We start from the raw sequence: 21,742 nt of genomic DNA on the forward strand, positions 1-21,742 counted from the left end.
GACACTGATGATTGTTGTGTACCCAGCACCCCTCTTCTTTCTGGCACTAGAACCCCTCTTTCCAGGTGCATCCCATTCTGTGTGGTTAGGTGGACATAGTTAACCCCTCCATTCCAATCTGGCATGTGACTCAGGCCCGGCCAATGTTCTCCATCCCCTGGACGACTCAACATCCATTCATGATAAACAAACTTAACAAGCTAGGAATAGAAGGGAACTTCCTTAGTCTGACAAAGGGTATCTACAAAATATCTATAGCAAATATTATATTTAATGGTGAAATATTTAAAGCTTTCCCTGTAAGATTTGGAATGAGGCAAGAATTCCTGCTATTTGCACTTATTCTCAACACTGTACTAAAGGTCCTAGCCAGTGAAAAGGCAAGAAAAAGAAATACAATGCATAAAGATTGGAAATGAATATGTTCACTTTATGATACTTCATTTAGTTATATACTTTGTATACTTTTCAATAAAAAGCATTACAGATATAATAAGATGCAATGTATTTCTATTTATTGACATAGAAATCTGCCTATGATTTCGTGCCAGTGGTAGAAAAAACAGGGTGCAAAGCCTAATGTTTTGATTCTATTAAAATATCTATCCCAAATATTAAAAAATGCTTTTATATGCAAAGAATATTTATGGGAGGATCCACACAAAATTAATACTACTGATTGTTTTTAAGGAGTGGAATTAAGAATCTGAGAGATATAAGTATTTCACTGTATACCCTTTTGTTTGTTCTACCTTGTGTGTAAAAAAAAAAAACCGTTGCCATCAAGTTGATTCTGACTCATAGCAATCCTATAGGACAGAGTAGAACTTCCCCACAGAGTTTCTAAGGAGCGCCTGGTAGAGTCAAACTGTCAACCTTTTGGTTAGCAGGTATAGCACTTAATCACTATGCCACCAGGGTTTCCGTAAAAAAAATAAATAATAAAAACCTATGATTTTATGTGCCCCCATTGGGTAGTTTTAAGGACAACCCTTTTTGGATATACAAGTTGCTATATATTTTAAAACTAAATCAAATGTCTCATTACTTATTAAAAGAACATGAATATCCCAAGAAAAAGATTCCATTATATTTCTCAATTAAAAAAAAATAAACCAAACCCACTGCTGTCGATTCTGACTCACAGCAACCCTATAGGACAGAGGAGAACCGCCCCATAGCGTATTCAAGGAGGGCCTGGTGAATTCAAACTGCTGACTTTTTGGTTAGCAACTGTAGTACTTAACGACTATGCCATCAGGGCTTCCGTCTCAATAAAGAGTATGTAAATATTTAGAGACTCAATTGGTAACATTAAAACGAATATTCCACCTGCTTCTAAAGTTTATTTTATTTGGACATCATTTTCACCTTTTGGGGTGCACTTGCCTGGTTTATAAAACGTTGCTATTTAACACTACCACTCAATTCAACACAATAGCTTGCTGTGTTTTATAGTTCATACATTCATCCCTAGGTCATTTAAAAGTTCCTCAAATTATGTCTGACGTGTACTTTATGTCCCACAACACAGCACTGAGTATATTTCATGGTGCACTGTTGCCTACTGACTGGTAAGACTGAAGATCGTAGGATTCTGTTTGACTCTATCTGTTCTCACTCCGTGGGGCTCAAGAGCATGTCCTGTTAAGGAATCAGAATCCTTCAATTTTACTCACATGTTATTCCAAGAGTTTTTCATTACCCAAGCCAAGAGCTTTTCCTTTCTAGATTTCTTCAAGACCAACATCTTGCCTTTGGAGCAGTGGTAACATCAACCTTGCTAAGGTCACACTCAAAGCTAATAGAAGGAAACTTCCATTTTAAAGTATGTTTACCTGCCTTTACAGGTTTCTAGTGGGTGCAAATGGCTTGCGCTCAACTGCTAACCTAAAGGTTGGAGGTTTGAACTCATCCAGAGGTTATCATGAAATAAAGGCCTTGGAATTTGCTTCCATTAAGATTACAGCCAAGAAAACCCTATGGAGCAATTCTACATAATAACAAGTGGGGTCACCAAGAGTTGGAATCAACTTGGCAAGTGACAGCAACTACCTGCCCTTAGACGCACTGTGATATGCCAGCTCACGTCTTGGGCTTTGGTGTTAGAAAGACTCAGCTCTGAGTCTTGCTCTTGGTGTGTCTCATGAGTAAGTTACTTGAGACTTAGTTTCTTCATCTGTAAAATGGAGATAACAATAGTAGTTATATCTCATGACGGCTGTGATGATTACACGAGGCAATATAGATAAATGCCTAAGTGGTATCTGACACACAGTAAGTACTCAATTCATATTAGCCATTATTTTCATTCTCATAAATTAAAAAGTACCTACTATGTACCCCGGACTGCCCTTAGTATGGGGGATACTGGCTATTAAGAAGTTTTGAATCTGGGGTGGTATGATTCATTTATATGAAACAATCAATGAAAAATCAAGGCATGTATCAAAAAAATATTAAGTCGTGTGGGAGTGAGAGGAGTTGAGGAGAAACATCTATGATGGAGTCATGGAATCACCTTCAGGGGTGGCTCTTACCTTGACAGATGGGTTTAATCGAATGGATAAAAGGAGTGGGGGTCTACATGGAGAGGAACAGCCTAGACAAAGGCACAGAGGTGGGCCTGAATGTGGTCACCCCTGGTGCCTGCCTGTCCCAAAGGACCAGTTTATCTTTCCACTTCTATTACTCTACTCCTCTTCTTATGAAGTGGGCAGAAGTTTCACCTCCATTTGCCCATGAGATGAGGATGCTGAAGTGATTCCAGGTAGCTCTCAAATTCAAAAGTTTCACTTACATTGCCAGGATTCTTAAGTTTTACTTACCAAAGACCATTAACACGATGGATCCCAAAAGCATAACAACAGTTTGTAAGGTATCGGTATAAACCACAGCTGCAAAACCACCTGAGTGGACAAAGAGCAAGAGAGAAGAAAGCCATATCTGACCCTTTCTGCTGAGAGTCACTTCAGTACCATCTTTCTCCACATTTCTGTTTTTATCCGAGACCTGTACATTTTTGTTCCTTAAATTTAGTGGGTTTCACAACTACTTAGGAGGCCCTGGAGGGTACAAAAGGTCAACATGCTCAGTTGCTAACTGAAAGACTGGAGGTTTGAGTCCACTTAGAGGTGCCTTGGAATAAAGGCCTGGTGATCAACCTCTGAAAAATCAGCCATTGAAAACCCTATGGAGTGCAATTCTACCCTGACACACATGGTATCGCCATGAGCCAGAGTTGACTCCACGGCAACTTGTCACTGGTTTTACAACCACTTACGCTCAGCCTTGATATATCATCCTGTTTTCTCTAATGTTCCCTATGATCTCTTACTGGGGACTTATCTGAGCCTATATCCCAATTTCCCTTTATTTCCCATTTTTTGGATGAATAAAAGTCTGGCAGTTTTCTTAGGCAAAAAACTGACATCCTGAACCACAAAAGCTCAGCTTGGAACTAATGCTGGAGCCTGTCAGGTTCCATTCCCACCCGCTTAACTTTGTATTAATGCAAAACCCCTAAACGAGGGTCTCTCTGTCCCACAGGAGAAGACCTCACCCCTCCCATCGCAGCTAGTGCCTTTTGGAAGAGCTTTCATGTTAGGAAAGTCTTCCCACCAGAGCAAATATCAATCTTCCTAAAAAGTCCAGCCCTCAGTGCTAGATATACCTTCAGGGTTCAGTGAGAATCCAGCCCACTAACTCCTCATCTACAGAACCACCCTGTAAAGACTTGAGAACAGCCAGCCTATCACCCCAACTCTTCTGGAAGCAGTTTCTCCAATTCTTGCACCAATGAAAACCAAAAACCCACTGCTGTCGGGTCGATTCCGACTCATAGCGACCCTATACGATGGAGTAGAACTGCCCCATAGAGTTTCCAAGGAACACCTGGTGGATTTGAATTGCCGACCTCTTGGTTAGCAGCTGTAGCACTTAACCACTATGCCACCAGGGTTTCTGCACCAATGAAAGTAGGACACAAATTTCCTGGAACTGTATCCAGGGTAGTCTCTAGACTCCATCTAACAGGAATCCATGTATTTCTTGTATCTCCATTTCTGTTTCTCCACTTTCCTTTTTTTAGATGAAAATTAATTCTTTCCCATTATAATAGCTTTATCCTTTTAGATCCACGAGGGCACTCGTCATCTGCGTGGTGAAAAGCCACAAGTAATCAGACCGAAGGGTCACAAAGTCCAGGAGTTTATCAACAATTAAGGTGACCACCTGGTAGTTTGTGCAAAACCCCAATCTTCCCATGATTCATTAGATATCTCATCCAGACTACAACTAAGCCTCATAAATCTAGTCATCTGCTTAGGTGGAGTAATCCCTTTTTATGCCTAGTCAACATGTTCACTGTATACTGTACAAAAGAGTGCCTCTATATTATTCTCTCTGAGTTTCTATGGAGACCCTGAGTTCTGGTATCATAGCTGGCAGATAGGTCTGTATTAACTCTGTGCACTGCCTTCATGATAAACTTCCGTGTACTCCCTTCTCTAATTTCTCTTCTGGTTATACTTAGCCTTATTTAACAGTAGTTTTTATACGATAAAGATGTATTTCAGGAGTAGGCTGAGTATGGCCCACTACCTGTTCTGAAAATAAAGCTTTACTGGAACACAGCCATGCCCATTTACCTATTGTCTATAGCTGTTTTCATACTCAGTGGGAGAGTTGAGTAGCTGTAGCAAAGACCTGGCCTGCAAAGACTCGGATATTTACTATCTGGCTCTTTACAGCCAAAGTGTGCTGACCTCTGACTTATTTTAATGATTTAGTATGGGATTCCCAACCTTAACACTATTATCATGTTGGGCTGGTTAATTCTCTGTTGTGGGGGCGGGGGGCTGTCCTAAGCATTGTAGAACGTTTAGCAGCATCCCTGGCCTCTATCCACAAGATGCCAATAGCAACCCCCAGTTGTGATAAACCAAGATTTTTCCAGACATTGCCAAATGTCCCCTTGGGGCAGTACCCCCACTCCGGAGAACCACTGATGTAGTGCATCCTGCCCCCCGACCTGACTCAATCCACCTTGACTGTGAATCAAAGGGCTCATGAAAGGTCTGCTGGAAGGATTTTGCATGTGAGAGGTTTGTACCAGTTCTTTCCATTTAGATGAACTGCCAGAGACATGTGCCAGCCTCCAAGAGTTGCACTGTGGCTGTAAAAGGGAGTAGTGAGAGTGCCTACTCTCAAAACCAAGGCAAAGATGGCTTAGGACAAAACTGCCACATGAAAAGAGCGCACTTTCTGGCCTGACCAGCTGGCCTAAGGTTGTGCTTCCACCCCATTCCCTTTCTGTGTTCCCACCCCTTTACCCGTTAGCCTGCAATGACAGGCTCCACCCCAACCCACGCACCACCACCAGCCCAATCCAATTTCTAGAGGTTGGTTACCACTTCGGTCCCCCTGAAAAAAAAAACCAAACTCACTGCCGTCAAGTCGATTCCGACTCATAGTGACCCTGTAGGACAGAGTAGAACTGCTCCGTAGAGTTTCCAAGGAGCGCCTGGCGGATTCGAACTGCCGACCTTTTTGTTAGCAGCCGGAGCACTTAACCACTACGTCACCAGGGTTTCCCCCGCCTCTGTTATTTTCACTGTTCAGCCTTCTTAGTCCTCAGCAATGAGATTTACAGACTTAAGAAAAATGCAAACACTGGAGATGGTAGGCCTCCACTAAGAAATAGAGCTTTGGAGTCAATACACATATCTGCATGGTCAGGGGAACCTCACCTGTGATGGTATACATGCCAGAAACTGTCAACAAGATAAAGGCGATCATGTAAATATCCAACCCCACAACGAGTCTCATGAACATAGCACCAGAGAAGATATCCACCTACAAAGATATGAAGTCACCACACTGCACTTTGATTTCCAACATCAACAACAACCCCATAAAAAAAAAAAAAAGACCTCAGAAGCCATCTGCAACAGGCAGCCTGAGGTCAGTATACCCATCCCATCACTAGGGTTAGATCTACCCAAGTTTTGTTGGATAATGAGGCTTGTGTCCCATGAGTTCAGCCAAGGTCAATACCATCAGGACTTGAGTTAATGCAATTAACCCTGTTAACCCAATTTAGCCTCTTCCTCCCTGGAGCTTCAAAGAGGGGAGTGTGCTCAGAGAGCTATTCCTGCAGCTCTGCCATTGGTAAAAGGCAGAGGTTTGCCGACCAGAGGTTAGCAAGCTTTTCCTGTAGAGGGTGAGAGGTAAATATGATAAGCTTTGTGGGTTACATGCAATCTCCACTGCATATTTTTCTTTTTTTTAATAATCTTTCTGTTGTGTTGTTAGTAAAACTGTAGAAACCATTCCTAGTTCAAGGACTGTACGAAGCAGACCATTGGCCAGATTTGGCCTATGGGCCAGATTTGCTAACTTGTGGCTTAGTGGACACAGATTTTGAAGGGTTAAGTGCCACGGCTGCTAACCAAAGGGTCGGCAGTTCAAATCCGCCAGGCACTCCTTGGAAACTCTATGGGGCAGTTCTACTCTGTCCTATAGTGTCGCTATGAGTTGAAATCGACTCGACGGCACTGGGTTTGGTTTGGTTTTTTTGGTACACATCATTTGGAGCCCTGGTGGTGCGGTGGTTAAGCTTTCGGCTGCTAACCAAAAAGAGGGCAGTTCAAAACCATCAGCTGCTCCCTGAAACCCTGTGAGGCAGTTCTACTCTGTCCTATAGGATCGCTGTGAGTTGGAATTGACTCTATGGCAACAGGTTTGGTTTGGTTTTGGCACATCATTTAATTGACTAGTCTCTTGCTTTCATTGTCATTCTGGTCTCCAAAGCCAATGGGCAGAGATTCTCCTAACATTCATCCATACATTTATTCACCAAATGTTGAGTGCCAACCATGTAGCAGATACTAGGCAGAGCCTGGAAGACACAACTGTTATCAAACCCCAGTCACTGTCCTCAAAGAGCTTACATTTAGTGAAAAAAAAAAAAACAAAAAACCAAGAGACCATTAAATAGGCCATTTCCATGCAACGTGATAGGCAACACTTATTTGGCCATTCAAAGGATGTTTGTCGAGTGTTAAACAAGCTCTCAGCACAGAGATAATGCAGTGAACAAGCCAGGCAAGGCCCCTGGTTTCAAAAAGCTTACACTGAAGTGGAGAAGACAGATAATAAGCAAGTAAACAAATAAATACTCTCACACGATGGTATGTACTACAAAGAAAATAAAACAGAGCAATAATGTAGAGATTGACTGGGCATGCCCGTGATGGCCTCCCCGAGGATGTGGTATTTGAGCTGAATGTTGGGAAGTCAGTCATGCAAACATGGAAGAACACTGAAAACAAAGGACAGGGCAACTGTAGATTACTGGGAGGAATAAGCTCGATATATTTGAGAAACAACAGGGAAGGCCAGTGTGGCTAGAGCCTAGTGAGTCATGGGCAGGGAAGGAGGCAATGAAGCCAGAGAGGCGGCCAGGGGCTAGGGCAGGACATCCCTTAAAGACCTAACAAGGAGTTTGGGTTTTCATGTAAAGGTGGTGGAAACTTCTGGATTGTTTTAAGCCAAGGAGTGACATGTCCTAATGATGTGATGTGGGTAAACCCAAGGTTCTATAGGAATACAAGGGAGATACCTGCAACCTAGCCTCAAGAGGCATAGAAGATGCTCTGTGTTTTATTTTTTGCAAAGTGTATTTAAGCTATTTATTCTCTCCTCTGGTTTAGACAGCAGAGGCCAACAAGTAACTTCCGGTCCCTGGAAGTGAACTGCTGGGATAAATCTGGCATAATCCTGCCTATTGATTTCTTTCTTTCTTCTTTGTTGTTATCTTTCTTGGCCTGGCTTTTATATAACTTACCGAGATCCTGCTGAAAATATAGAGGAATAAAGTTAGAAGAGAGAGGAAGAGCTGGATCCGGTAGCCACCAAACCTTTTCCGCAAATATTCTGGCATTGTTACTACCTGTACAAGCAACAAGAGAAGTCATTATCAGACAGTGAGGACCAGGAGAGGCAGACTCACAGGGACGACCAGGCTTACAAAGTACTGATTGTCACAGAGATGCAGCTGTTGGGATGGACAGACCCACTGAAGGTAGACAAGACCCAGGAATACAAGATGCAGGGCCACAGACTCTGGGTTTGCATTACATGGCGTCTGCTAAGATGGGAGAAATAAGAAAGCAGAGGCAATACCATTGCCTTCAAGAAGCCTGGAATCTAGCTTCTTGTGCAATCTTTGGACTGTTGAAGAAAATCAAGCTAACTGAAAATGTTTAATGATGACGAATCACTTTCATGAAATAATCACAGAGTAAAATCAAGTGCTTCATCGCATCACATCCTACAAACATAACAAGTGCTCAAGGGAGATAGAACTTGACTCAACAGCTCTCCAACAGGGTCCTGGGTACCAATGCTGCTAGGGTACATGCTGGTACCTCAAACCACTACTGTTCATTTCTATTGCCACCACCTCAGGCTGTGTGCACCTGGAGCACAGGGACCATACCTTCTTTTGATGTTCCTGGGCCCTAGCACAGGGCCCAGCCCAAGGTAGGTGAATGAAGTTATGAAATGGATAGCATCCTGCCTTCTGTCCTGAGTATCCTCACGTGCTCATGTCCCTCTTGCCCACTTACCTAAGACTTCTCTAATTTTAAGTTCTAACTCAAACACCACCTGCTCCATGAAGACTTACCTGGGGGCTTCATAGGGTCTATATGCTCTTTTCGAGACATGGAGATTTTACCATCTTCACTTTTCATTTGGTTCTTAATCATATACTGACATGCATGGCTCACTTTCTCAGTAAGGTTCTCCACTTCCCAGGCTGTCTTATATTTACTAGTTAATTTAAATAATGGGTAGAAATCACCCCAACTAGGGCCCGGCACATAGTGAGGTACAAGGTGAGCATGTGCTGATACCCCTCCAGCCCAATCCCTTCATATCTCTCATCACACCCAGACCAGCATACAGACAGAGCAGGAGCTCAAGAAACACGAGTGCTCAAAATTCCCCAAATTACCCTCCAACAATGGATCTGATGAAGTCCAATTTATCAACTTCCTCCTTTATGGTTTGTGCTTCTTCTGTCCTATATAAGAAATCTTGGCCTAACCCAATTACCTCCATTTAAAAAAACTGTGATAAAATGCAAATAATATAACATTCACCATTTTAACTCTTCAAAAGTGTACAATTCAGTGGCATTTCGTGCATTCACAAAGTTTTACAACCCTCACCATTATCTACTTCCAGAACATTTGCATCACCACAGAAAGAAACACCGTGTCCATTGAGCAGCCACTCTCCCTTCCTTAGCCCCTGGCAATCATGAATCTCTCTCTACAGGTTAGCTATTCGGGATACTTCATATGAACGGAATCATACAATATGTCACCTATTGTGTCTGCCTTCTTTCACTTAGCATAATGTTTTCAAGGTTCATCCATGTTGTTGCATTTATCAGTACTTTATTCCTTTTATGCCTAAATAATACCCCATTATACTAATATATCACCTTTTTAAATTTGTTCATCAGTTGATGGATATTTGGGTTGTTTCCATCTTTTGGCTATTGGGAATAGTGCTGCTATGAACCTTTGTACATAAGCTTTTGCTTGAACATCTATTTTCAGTTATTTTGGATATATACCTAGGATTTTTATAGTAACTTCATATTTAACTTGTTGAGGAACTGCTAAACTTGTTTTTTAAAGTGGTTGCACCATTTTACATTCCCACCAGCAATGCATGAAGGTTCCGATTTCTACATATCCTTGCCAGCTCTATATTTTCAGGTTATTTTTTTTTTTTCATCTGCCTTAGTTATCTAGTGCTACTATAACAGAAATACCACAAGTGGATGCCTTTAACAAGAGAAATTTATTCTCTCACAGTCTAGTAGGCTAGAAGTCCAAATTCAGCGTGCCAGCTCCAGAAGAAGGTTTTCTTTCTGTGTGGGCTCTGGGAGAAGGTCCTTGTCATCAATCTTCCCCTGGTCTAGGAGCTTCTTTGTGTAGGAACCCCAGGTCCAAAGGACGTACTCTGCTCCCGGCGCTGCTTTCTTGGTGGTATGAGGTCCCCCATGTCTCTCTGCTAGCTTCTTTCTTTTATATCTCAAAGGAGATTGGCTCAAGATACAATCCAATCTTGTAGACTGAGCCCTGTCTCATTACCATTTTGTTGAGTATTTTTGCATCTATATTCATAAGGGATAGTGCTCCTTGGAAACTCTATGGGGCAGTTCTACTCTGTCCTATAGGGTCGCTATGAGTCGGAATCAACTCGACGGTGGTGGGTTTGGTTTTTTTTTTCCTTAGTGATCTGTATTTGTCTTTTCTTGTCATGTCTTTGTCAGGCTTTGACACCCGGGTAATGCTGGACTTATAGAATGGGTTTGGAAGTGTTCCCTCCTCTTATATATTTTTAAAAGAGTTTGAAAAGGACTGGTGTTAATTCCTGTTTAAGTGATTGGTAGAATTCACCAGTAAAGCTATCTAGTCTTGGGCTTTTCTTTGTTGGGAGGTTTCTGAATACTGATTCAATTACTTTGCCTGCTATAAATCTATTCAAATTTACTGTTTCATCTTATGTTCAATAGTTTGTGCCTTTACAGGAATTTGTTCATTTTATCTGTCATTGTTAGGTACTGTTGAATCAGTTCTGACTCATAGTGACCCTATATACAACAGAATGCAACGCTGCCCAGTCCTGCACCATCCTCACAATCATTGCTATGTTTGAGCCCATTGTTGGAGCCACTGTGTCAATACATTTCCTTGAGGGTCTTCTTTATCGCTGACCCTCTGCTTTACCAAGCATGATGTCCTACTCCAGAGACTGTTTCATCCTGACAACAACATGTCCAAAGTATGTAAGATGAAATCTTGACATCCTCACCTCTAAGGAGCATTCTGGATGTACTTCTTCCAAGACAGATTTGTTTGTTCTTCTGGCAGTCCACAGTATTATTCAATATTCTTAGCCAACACCATAATTCAAAGGCATCCATTCTTCTTTGGTCTTCCTTATTCATTGTCCAGCTTTCCATGCATATGAGGCAACTGAAAATACCATGGCTTGGGTTAGGTGCACCTTAGGCCATGTCTTAGTTATTCAGTGCTGCTAAAACAGAAATACCACAAGTGGATGGCTTTAACAAAGGGAAATTTATTCTCTCACAGTTTAGGAGGCTAGAAGTCCAAATTCAGGGGTCAGGTCAGGGGAAGGCTTTCTCTCTCTGTAGGCTCTGTGGGAAGGTCTTTGTCATCAATATTCCTGGTCGAGGAGCATCTTCTCAGCACAGGGACCCCAGGTCCAAAGGGCACACTATTCTCCTGGCTCTTGTTTCTTAGTGATATGAGGTCCCCATGTCTCTCGGCTTGATTTTATATCTCAAAAGAGATTGGCTTAAGACACAATCTAATCTTGTAGACTGAGTCCTGCCTCGTTAACATAACTGTCACTAATTTCATCTCATTAACATCATAGAGATAAGATTTACAATACATGGGAAAATCACATCAGTTGACAAAATAGTGGACAATCGCATAATACTGGGTATTGTGGCCTAGCTAAATTGATACACATATTTTTGGGAGACACAGTTCAATCCATGACAGTCCTTGAAGTGACATCTTTGCTTTCAGGAACACTTTACAGAGGTCTTTTTAGCAGATTTGTCCAATACAATATGTCGCTTGATTTCTTCACTGGTGCTTCCATGGATATTGATTATGGATACAAGTAAAATGAAATCCTTGACAACTTCAATATGTTCTCTGTTTATCATGATGTTGCTTACCGCTCCAGTTGTGAGGATTTTTGTTTCCTTTACGTTGAGGTGTAATCCATGCTGAAGGCTGTAGTCTTTGATCTTCATCAAACATCCTTCAAGTGCTCTTTGCTTTCAGCAAGCAAGGTTTGAGCTTCCCTGGAAACTCCTTTTTAAATCTTGCAGCTCTCTCAGTTGTAATACACTGTTATTATCCCACAGCCTGGTTGATATGATGTAAGGTGCAATGCCATGGTCACTCCAGTGAATGCTGCTTGCCGCACCAACTGTGTTTTCCAGTCTAGGGAGACTAAGGTCACCAGCTGCTGATGTCAAATTCTATGGTAGATAATAAAGCCTACTCCACATGCCAGCTGTATCCTGTGGAAATCTCAGCTTTCCTTCCCTGTTTAGTTCAGATCCTGGCTGCTCATGCAGCTTTTCTCATCCCTAGCCACACAGGACTAGGTCAGTGAGTACCAGCTGCAAGTCCACGTGACTCCCTCTACTTCAGACCAGCCAGCCAACAAATTTCAGATTTTTCTCTATCCCCTCAGGGTACCAGCTGCAAGCCTGGGAGTCCATGCAACTCCCTCTACTTCAGATTGGCCAGCTCCCTCTGCTCTTTTTGGTAAGATACTTCACTGGATAACTCACAGAGCTCACCAGAAAACATCATACATGTGATAACAGATTTAATATAAAACAATAATACAAATGAAGAGATGCATGGGGTGAGCTTGGGGAGGGCTTACAGAGTGGAGCTTACATTTCCCAAAGAGGGACACACTACCCTCTCCCATGCAAGGTCACCATCCAGGAAGTTCCATCTGAGCCTTAGGGTTTGGGGCTCTTATCTGCCTGACTACATGGCCTTGACAGATTATATAATACCTCCTGAGGTTTAGTCAGCACCAGGCCCTCAGGTAGTCCCTCTTGGTCTGGTCTGCCTCCATTCATTAGCCTCAGGTGTTAACATGGCTCAAAATAACCGTGAACAAAAGCGCCAATTATTTTCTGCAAGATGATTCCACATCTCCCATAAGGTATTGGAGAGGGGAAACATTCTATAATCTTATGATTAAATTTCCATTTATTAATTTTTTTGGAGAGCCATAGTCCTTGGGCTATGGCATTCAGAAGTATCTTAGCCTCTTTTTCCCTCCCCTTCTGTGATACAGAAAGGCTAGAGGGAGCTGGAGTTGGCTAATGCCATTTCCCAAGTCAAAGACAGGCTTCGATAAAATAGTTTTTCTTTAGGGCTGGTCTTCATTACAGAGAACAGAAGGAAGAACAGAACACTCTGGGCATATTTCAAAATGGTTACTTTTCCCTGAGCAGATTTCGCCAAGGGTTACTTTTCCCCTCCTCTTGGTCAGAAGCCCTGGTGGGGGTTCTAGAGGTAAAACTTATGAAAGTGTGGAGGCACCCCTAAAACTAGCCTCCTCAGACTTTTTACCTCTCAAACTAGTCCACTCTGAGCCTCCAAAAATTCATCAATTACACCTTAGATGTTTTTACCAGTACTCACTCCAGCAGTAGGCTTCTGCTTCTGCAGTTCTACTCCTGGTAAACTGTGATCCTCTGTATCTGTCTCTCTCTCCTGTTTTGGGGACAGTGGTGTAACCTGTAACCTCGATTTTGTGACAGAACAAAGAAGGGTTGTTTTTCACTTCGTTCAACTTTTTTCTTTTGAGGATGGGAGTGATGACTTCCAAGCTCTTTTGCATGTTGGAGCAGAAACTGAAAGCCCACTTTGACTACATTTTGAAGGATAGTTTTGTTGGATATAAAATCCTTGGTTGACAGTTTGTTTTTTCTTTCAGGACTTTAAATATGTCATCCCACTGCCTTCTGGACTACATGGTTTATGATGAAAATTTGGCTATTAATCTTATTGAGGATAACTTGTAGGTGGTGAGTTGCTTCTCTACTGTTGCTTTCAAGATCATCTCTTTGGCTTTTGATTATAATGTATCAATAATTATATAATTTTGATTATAATGTGTCTCCTTGTGTATCTCTTTGAGTTTATCCAACTCAGAGATCATTGAGCTTCTTGGATATGTAGATTTATATCTTTCATGACATTTGAGAAGTTTTTGCCCATTATTTCTTCAAATATTTCCTTTCCTTTCTCTCACTCCTCTCCATCTAGGACTCTCATTATGTATACGATGGCAGACTTGATGGTGTCCCACAGGTCTCTTAGACTTTGTTCATTTTTCCTTTCTTCTCCTTAGACTGGATAATCTCAATGGACCGATATTCAAATTTGCAGATTCTTTCTTCTACCTGCTCAAATCTGCTGATGAACCCTTCTAGTGAATTTTTCATTTCAGTTGCTGTACTTTTTAGCTCCAGATTTTCTATTTGGTTTATTTTTATATCTTTTTATTGATAGTCCTCTACTGTTTTCTGCTTTCTACTGTTTCCGACAGGAAGTCATGTATTAATTGTATCATTGCTCCTTTGTATGTAATATATCACTTTTCATTTACTGCTTTTAAGATTTTCTTTTCTGCCTCTTCTCTCTCCGCACTTTCTGGGCCTCCAATTACGTGTTTGTTGGGCCGCTTGATATTGTACCACAGGTCTCTGAGGTTTAGTTTCTTTTTCTTAAAAAAGTTTTTCCTCTCTGTCTTTTATCCTGGGTATTTCTATTGACTATCTTCAAGTTCACTGATTATTCTGCCATCTTAAATCTGCTTTGAGCCCTCTTGTAAATCTCCCATTTCAGTTATCATGCTTTTTCTGTCTAGAATTTCCATTTCATTTTTTTAAAATTTCAGTTTCTCTGTCCAGAAGCCTTATTTGTTCATTCATCAACATGCTAATTAATACTAATTTTCTTTGAATTCTGTCAACATATTTATAATAGCAGGTTCAAAGTTTCTGTCTGTTAGCTGAATCGATGTCTAGGTCCACTCAAAGTAGATTTCTATTTATTGCTTTTTTCCCCTGAGTGTGGGTCACATTTTTTTCTTTCATTGTATGTCTAATAATTCTTGATTATAAATTGGATATTGCAGATAATACACTGTAGCACTCTGGAATATGTTTTATTCTTCTGAGTACTGCTATTTGTTAACCTGCCTAGACTCAAACTGAAAAATCTTTCACTTTTCCCTCTGTCCCTCCCCATCTGTGGTGTGCAGCAGCTAATGTTTCTGCTTGTATTTTCAGCTTCCAGGTGCTGCTATTTAAGTATGACCCTCTAGGGGGTTTTCCTCGCACTTGTACAGTTTGGCAATTAGTCAAAGATTTGGCCATAGTTTATTTGTAGATTTGGGGATTAACTCTCTTTTGTTCCCTTGTTTTTCGGGATCCCCACCTAAATTGTCAGTTACTTTGCCAGACCTCAGTTTTGAACACTGAAATCTCAAACAAGCAAGGCTTCTGCTTTCCACTACCTCTGCTATGTGTGGGCTGGGGAATGTACTCAGCCAAGGGTATAATAAATTGAAAAATCTCACCAGGTACAGTTCTTTCTTTCCCGTGTAGATATCCCTCTAGTTTCTGCTTGCTTTTGGCCAGGTTCCTTGGGGTCTCATGTACGCATGTGTACTTTAGGAGTCATTCAGGTATTTGGACTTTTTGTATCTTATTTTAAAATCCTACCTCAAGTACATAAAGATATTCTATACTTTTGTCAAAAAGTTGAACAAATTTTTCCTTTTGCATTTAATTCTTTAATCAATCTAAAATGATTTTTGCATAGGACAGGTATCTAATTTTATTTTTCATATGACAATCAATTGGCCCTCCTTTTCCTAGTGATCTTCATGCTACCAATGTCATAAATTAGTGTCCACATATATGGGTCTGTTTCTGGGCTATTTTCCTTCTGCTTGCCAACCTGTTTATCCCTATGTGAATACCATGCTGTCTTAACTACTACAGCTATACAGTAAGTCTTGACATCTGACAGCGCCAAGTCCTTACTTGTCAGTGACAGGAGCATCTTTGCTACTTTTAGACTTTTGCTCTTCTGCATACATTTTAGAATCAGCTTGTCATGTTCCTCTAAAAACCCTATTTGGATTTTGTTTGGAATTACATTCCATGTACAGACCAATTTTGGGAAGACTAACATCTTCAGGATATTGAATCTTCCAATTATTAACATTTATTTAAGTCTTATTTTTCAATAAAGTTTTAAAATGTTTCCCATTAAAGGCTAAAGAGGTAAACTAAAATCTTGAGTAAGGTCGAGAGGGAGAAAACAATAACTGTAGTCTGTTTATTCAAGGCAAAATAATGTACTTGAGAAATTTTCAGGATTTGGGGAAGTAACTGCAAGGACCAAAAGACTGAGAAGTTTAAATTGTCATCCAGGATGTTTTTAGTATCTGTAAGGAAAAATATTACCAGAGAATACTTACCTCAGCCTTAATGTAAATGGGAACAAATATCCAACCAAGAACCCAGAGCAGAAACACAGTCTGAAACCAGGAAGAACAATAATTAAATCAGTGTCCTATATAGGCCAACATCTTAAATGAGATGTAAATTCAGTTACCACCAGTGTTGAGCCTAATAAATATATCACTATGGGGAGGGGCTCACAAAAAAAAGCCCAAGCATTTCAACAAACTTACTGTTAAGAGCATATGATCTTTGCCTAAAAAAGGATGACTTTTTTGTCATTTATCTTCTTTTTTAAAAAATTTTATTGTGCTTTAAGTGGCAGTTTACCGTGCAAATTAGTTTCTCATTCAAAATTTATATGCAGATTGTTTTGTGACATTGGTTGGCATCCTCACATTGTGTCAGCACTGCCCCCCTTTCCCTTTCCACCTCAGGTTCCCTGTGTCCATTTGTCCAGTTTTCTTGTTCTTTCCTGCCTTCGCGTCTTTGCTTTTGGGCAGGTGTTGCCCACTTGGTTTCTTATACTTGATTGAACTAAGAAGCACATGTGTTATTGTTTGTTTTATAGGCCTGTCTTATCTTTGGTTGAAAGGTGGGCTTTGGGAGTGGCTTCAGTTATGAGTTAGCAGGGTGTCTGGAGGCCACAGTCTCAGGAGTTCCTCCAGTCTCTGTCAGATGAGTAAGGTTGGTCTTTTTTTGTCTGAATTTGAACTTTGTTCTACATTTTTCTCCAGCTTTGTCTGGGAGCCTCTATTGTGATTCCTGTCAGAGCAGTCGGTGGTGATAGCTGGGCACCATTTAGTTCTTCTAGACTCAGGCTGGTAGAAGCTGTGGTTCATGTGCTCCATTGTTCCTTTGGACTAACATTATCCTTGTGTCTTTGGTTTTCTTCACTCTTCTTTGCACTGAATAGGATGAAACCAATAGATGTACCCTGGGTGGCCGCTCACAAGCTTTTAAGACCCCAGATGCTACTCACCAAAGTAGGATGTAGAATATTCTCTTTATGAACTATGTCATGCCAATCGACCTAGATGTCCGGTGAGACAATGGTCCCCAGTCCTCAGCCCCAGTAACTGGGTCCCTCAAGGTGTTTGGATATGTCTAGGAAGCTTCTATGGCTTTGCCTTGGTCAATTGTGCTGACTTCCCCTATATCGTGTTTTCCCTTCACTAAAGTTACCACTTGTGTAACTAACTAGTTAGTGATTTCCACTCCCCACCCCTCCCCATTTTAAACTCCCATCAGCAGTATATAAGAGTTCCAATTTCCCCACAACTTCTCCAATATTTGTTATTTTCTGTTGTTTTTGATTAGTGCCAGTAATGTCGCAGTGAGATGGTGTCTCATTGTAGTTTTGATTTGCATTTCTCTAGTGGCTAATGATCACGAGCATTTCCTCATGTGCCTGTTAGCCAACTGAATGTCTTCTTCAGTGAAGTGTCTGTTCATATCCTTTGCCCATCTTTTAACTGGATTATTTGTCTTTTTGTTGTTCAGGTGCTGAAGTATTCTATAGATTTTAGGGATTAGACTCTTGTTGGACATGTCATAGACAATTTTTTTTTCCCAGTCTGTAGGTTCTCTTTTTACTCTTTTGGTGATGTCTTTTGATGAGCATAAGTGTTTAATTTTTAGGAGTTCTCATTTATCTAGTTTTTCTTCTGCTGTTTGTGCACTGTTATGGTTTTTATTCTATTTATGCCATGCATAAGGGCCCCTAGTGTTGTCCCTATTTTTTCTTCCATGATCTTTGTCATTTTAGATTTTATATTTAGCTCTTTAAGCCATTTTGAGTCAGTTTTTGTGTACAATGTGAGGTATGGGTCCTGTTTCATTTTTTTAAACAGATGAACATCCAGTTTTGCCACCACCATTTGTTAAAAAGACTGTCTTTTCCCGATTTAATGGACTTTGGTCCTCTGTCAAAGATCAGCTGGCCATAGCTGGGTGGATTTACATCTGGGTTCTCAACTCTGTTCCACTGGTCTGTGCATCTGCTATTGTACCGGTACCAGGCTGTTTTGACTACTGTGGCTGTTCTTAGATCAGGTAGTGCGAAGTCTCCTACTTTCTTTTTTTCCAATTATGCTTTGCTTACCCAGGGCTTCTTTCCTGTCCACATAAAGTTAATGATTAGTTTTTCCATTTCGTTAAAGGAGGCTGCAGGTATTTGGATTGAGATTGCATTATATCTGTAGACTGCTTTAGGTAGAACTGATATTTTCACAATGCTGAGTTTTCCTATCCATGAGCATGGTATGTTTTTCCATTTATATAGGTGTCCTTGGTTTCTTGCAATAGTTTTTGTAGTTTTGTTTGCATAGGTCTTTTACATCCCTGGTTAGATTTATTCCAAAGTATTTTATCTTTTTAGGGCTAGTATAAATGGTATTGTTTTCCTGATCCTTTTCAAAGTTCTCTTTGTTGGCATATAGGAATCCAACTGATTTTTATATGTTGATGTATCCTGCTATTCTGCTGAATCTTTCTAATAGTTCCAATAATTTTCTTGCAGAATCTTTGGGGTTCTCTATGTATAGTACCGTATCATCTGTGAATACAGATAGTTTTTACTTCTTCCTTTCTAATTTGGATGCCTTTTCTTTTTTTTCTTGCCTTATTGCTCCTGCTAGGACTTCCAGCACAATGTTAAACAGGAATAGCGATAAAGGGCATTCTTGTCTTGTTTCCATTCTCAGGGGGAATGTTTTCAGCCTCTCTCCATTAAGAATGATGTTGGCTCTAGGTTTTGTATAGATGCCATTTATTATGTAGAGAGGTTTCCCCTCTATTCCTATTTTACTGGGAGTTTTCATCAGGAACGGGTGTTGGAATTTATTGAGTGCCTTTTCTGTGTCAGTTGAGATGATCATGTCATTTTTTTTCTTTTATTCTATTTATGTGGAGGATTACATTGATTGATTTTCTAATCTTGAACCATCCTTGCATATCTGGTATGAATACCACTTGGTCATGGTGTATTTTTTTTTTTTTTGATATGATGCTGAATTTCATTGGCTAGAATTTTGTTGAGAATTTTTACATCTATATTCATGAGAGATGTAGGTCTGTAATCTTTTTTTGTGGTGTCTTTGCCTGGTCTTAGTATCAGGGTTATGCTGGCTTCGTAGAATGAATCTGGGAGTATTCCATCTTTTTCTGTGCTCTGAAATAGTTTGAGTAGTACTGGTGAAAGCTCTGAACATTTGGTAGAATTCCCTAGTAAAGCCCTTGGGCCAAGGCTTTTTCTGGGGGGTGGGGGGGAGTTTTTTCAATTACCTCTTTGATCTCTTCTCTTTTTCTGAGTCTGTTTAGATTTCGATCTCAGCTTCTGTTAGTTTAGATAGGTAAAATGGATGCATTCTTATTTTATGGGGTTAATTGAGCCACTTTTTAACCAAAGTATTTATTTTTAATTTATTGTTTGCCTATTTCTAGATATGAATGAAAGTGACTTATAATAAAATGTAAAAGACAATTAAATACTTAAAAAAGGAAAAATCAGGAGCCATTCAGCAAAAAGGGAGAGATACTTTACCAAAATTTCACACAAGTTACTGAAATTAAGTAATAAAGATAGTTCCGGCTTTGCTTACAAAGAAGGGGTGAGGTGAGTCAGATACATGGAGAAAAGAGATACTAGTGGATTGAGAGGTGGTGAAGATTAGGGCTTCTCATTGAGTTTGGAATTGATTCTGCTAGAAGTAGCCTTTACTTTTTGTAGACAAGAGGAAATACGAAACTCAGTAAATACGGAGTTTTCCAACTTACATATGTAAAAAAACAACTATATAAGCTAATTAGCCCAAGACTAATAAAATCATTTACAACTTAAGTGAACAAATTCTATGTCCTACAAGAAATACATTCCACAGATTAAATAATCCAATATTTTATAAGGTTTATGGTTGAAACCTGGCATTCCTAGGAGATTAGTCAGAAACTGTGTAGTGACAGGTGAATGTCTCTAAGACCTCAGCTGAGCCCATTATCAACATATACTACAAAAGACAGGATATATATTTAAATGTTAATAACATCTTTTCCCTATCTGACTAGTCTCCTAACAGTTCTTTGTTCACTCTATTCCCATAGTTTTTGAATGTAAAAAGTCTTTCCTTTCTTCATTAATTTACTAAGAAGAATAAAAACCAGCACAGTCCTGAGAAATCAAAGACTTGGTTCTTTCTCAAGAAATCTTTACTATTTACTCAAGGTTGAAACCAAATTTTTATGAGTTTTATTTTGACAATAATAAAGGTGGAGGTTAGTTGCTGCAAAAGACATTACTTACATTCCACTCGAAGGCCCCAACAGCAACCCCTGAAGATGCTCCTACCCCAGCCAGGCCCAAAAGATTGCAGCTGCCAACATTCGAAGCATAAAGAGAAGCACCCATCTGAAAACCAAAAGGTGATTATATATCAGAATTCTTAGTCCACCTCCAATAAATAATTTTTAAAAATGCAGTCATACTGAGTGTCTTAGTTTGCTAGTGCTGGTATAAAAAGATGCCACAAGTGGGTGGCTTTAAGAAACAGAATTTTATTTTCTCACAGTTAAGAAGGCTGGATGTCCGAATTTAGGATGCTGGCTCTTGGGGGGGGGGGGTCCTTCTTTGTCTCTTTCAGCTTCTAGTAGCTCTTGGCAATCCTTGGAGTTCCTGGGATTACAGAAACATTTGTCTCTGTCACCTGCCTCTCCCCACCCCCTTGTTTGTATGTGTTTCTGCATCTATTTTGCTCTTTTTATAAGACAGCACTTTACAAGTGATTAGGTTTAGGATCTGCCTTATTCTACTATGACCTTATTAACATAACAAAAGAAACCCCCTACTTCCAGATAAGGTCATATTTACAGGGACAGGGGTTAGGGCTTCAATACATTTTTGGGGGACACAATTCAATCCATAACACTTAGTTTCATGTTTTCTCAAAAGGGATTACACCTACCCCTCACTTATCAACTGTCTCATTTTCCAACATTTTGCAATTATGACAACAGTAAAAAATCTACTATTTTGCACATTAACAACCCAGCTGACCTGCACATCTTTGCCGCAGCTCGTCTACGGCACCTGGACGGAGGAGTGATGCCATCTGTCATGGATTGAATCGTGCCCCCCAAAAATATCTGTCAACTAGGCTAGGTCATGATTCCCAGTATTGTGTGACTATCCACCAATTTGTCATCTGATGTGATGTTCCTATGTGTTGTAAATCCTATCTCTACAATGTTAATGAGATGGGACTAATGGCAGTTATGTAGACTCAATCTACAAGATTAATCTACAATTTAAGCCAATATCTCTTGAAATATAAAAGAGAAGTGAACAGTGAAACGGGGGCGGGGGACCTCATACCACTAAGAAAGCAGCGCTGGGAGCACAACGTGTCCTTTGGACCTTGGGTCTCTGTGCTTGAGAAGCTCCTTGACCAGGGGGAGATTAATGACAAGGACCTTCCTCCAGAGATGACACAGAAAGCCTTTCCTGGGAGTTCATGCCCTGAATTCAGACTTACAGCCTATTACACTGTGAGAGAATAAACTTCTCTTTGTTAAAACCATCCACTTGTGGTATTTCTGTTATAGCAG

At 40.4% G+C, this 21,742-nt stretch overlaps 1 protein-coding gene across 1 annotated transcript in view; it reads right to left on the reverse strand.

Annotated features, from left to right (window-relative positions):
- Window positions 1-20,669, reverse strand: part of LOC100654631 (sodium/glucose cotransporter 1-like) — a 64,187-nt gene extending 43,518 nt beyond the window's left edge. The window contains exons 1-5 of the mRNA XM_010598809.3: window positions 20,442-20,669; window positions 16,159-16,218; window positions 7,850-7,954; window positions 5,751-5,856; window positions 2,829-2,909 (exon numbers count right to left, since the gene is read on the reverse strand). Coding sequence (XP_010597111.2) covers window positions 2,829-2,909; window positions 5,751-5,856; window positions 7,850-7,954; window positions 16,159-16,218; window positions 20,442-20,546 — 457 coding nt within the window. The 5' untranslated portion in view covers window positions 20,547-20,669. The remainder of the gene's footprint in view (window positions 1-2,828; window positions 2,910-5,750; window positions 5,857-7,849; window positions 7,955-16,158; window positions 16,219-20,441) is intronic.
- Between the last annotated feature and the right edge of the window lie 1,073 nt (window positions 20,670-21,742).

Source organism: Loxodonta africana, chromosome 19 (genome assembly GCF_030014295.1).
Source record: "Loxodonta africana isolate mLoxAfr1 chromosome 19, mLoxAfr1.hap2, whole genome shotgun sequence".
Classification (NCBI taxonomy): Eukaryota; Metazoa; Chordata; class Mammalia; order Proboscidea; family Elephantidae; genus Loxodonta; species Loxodonta africana.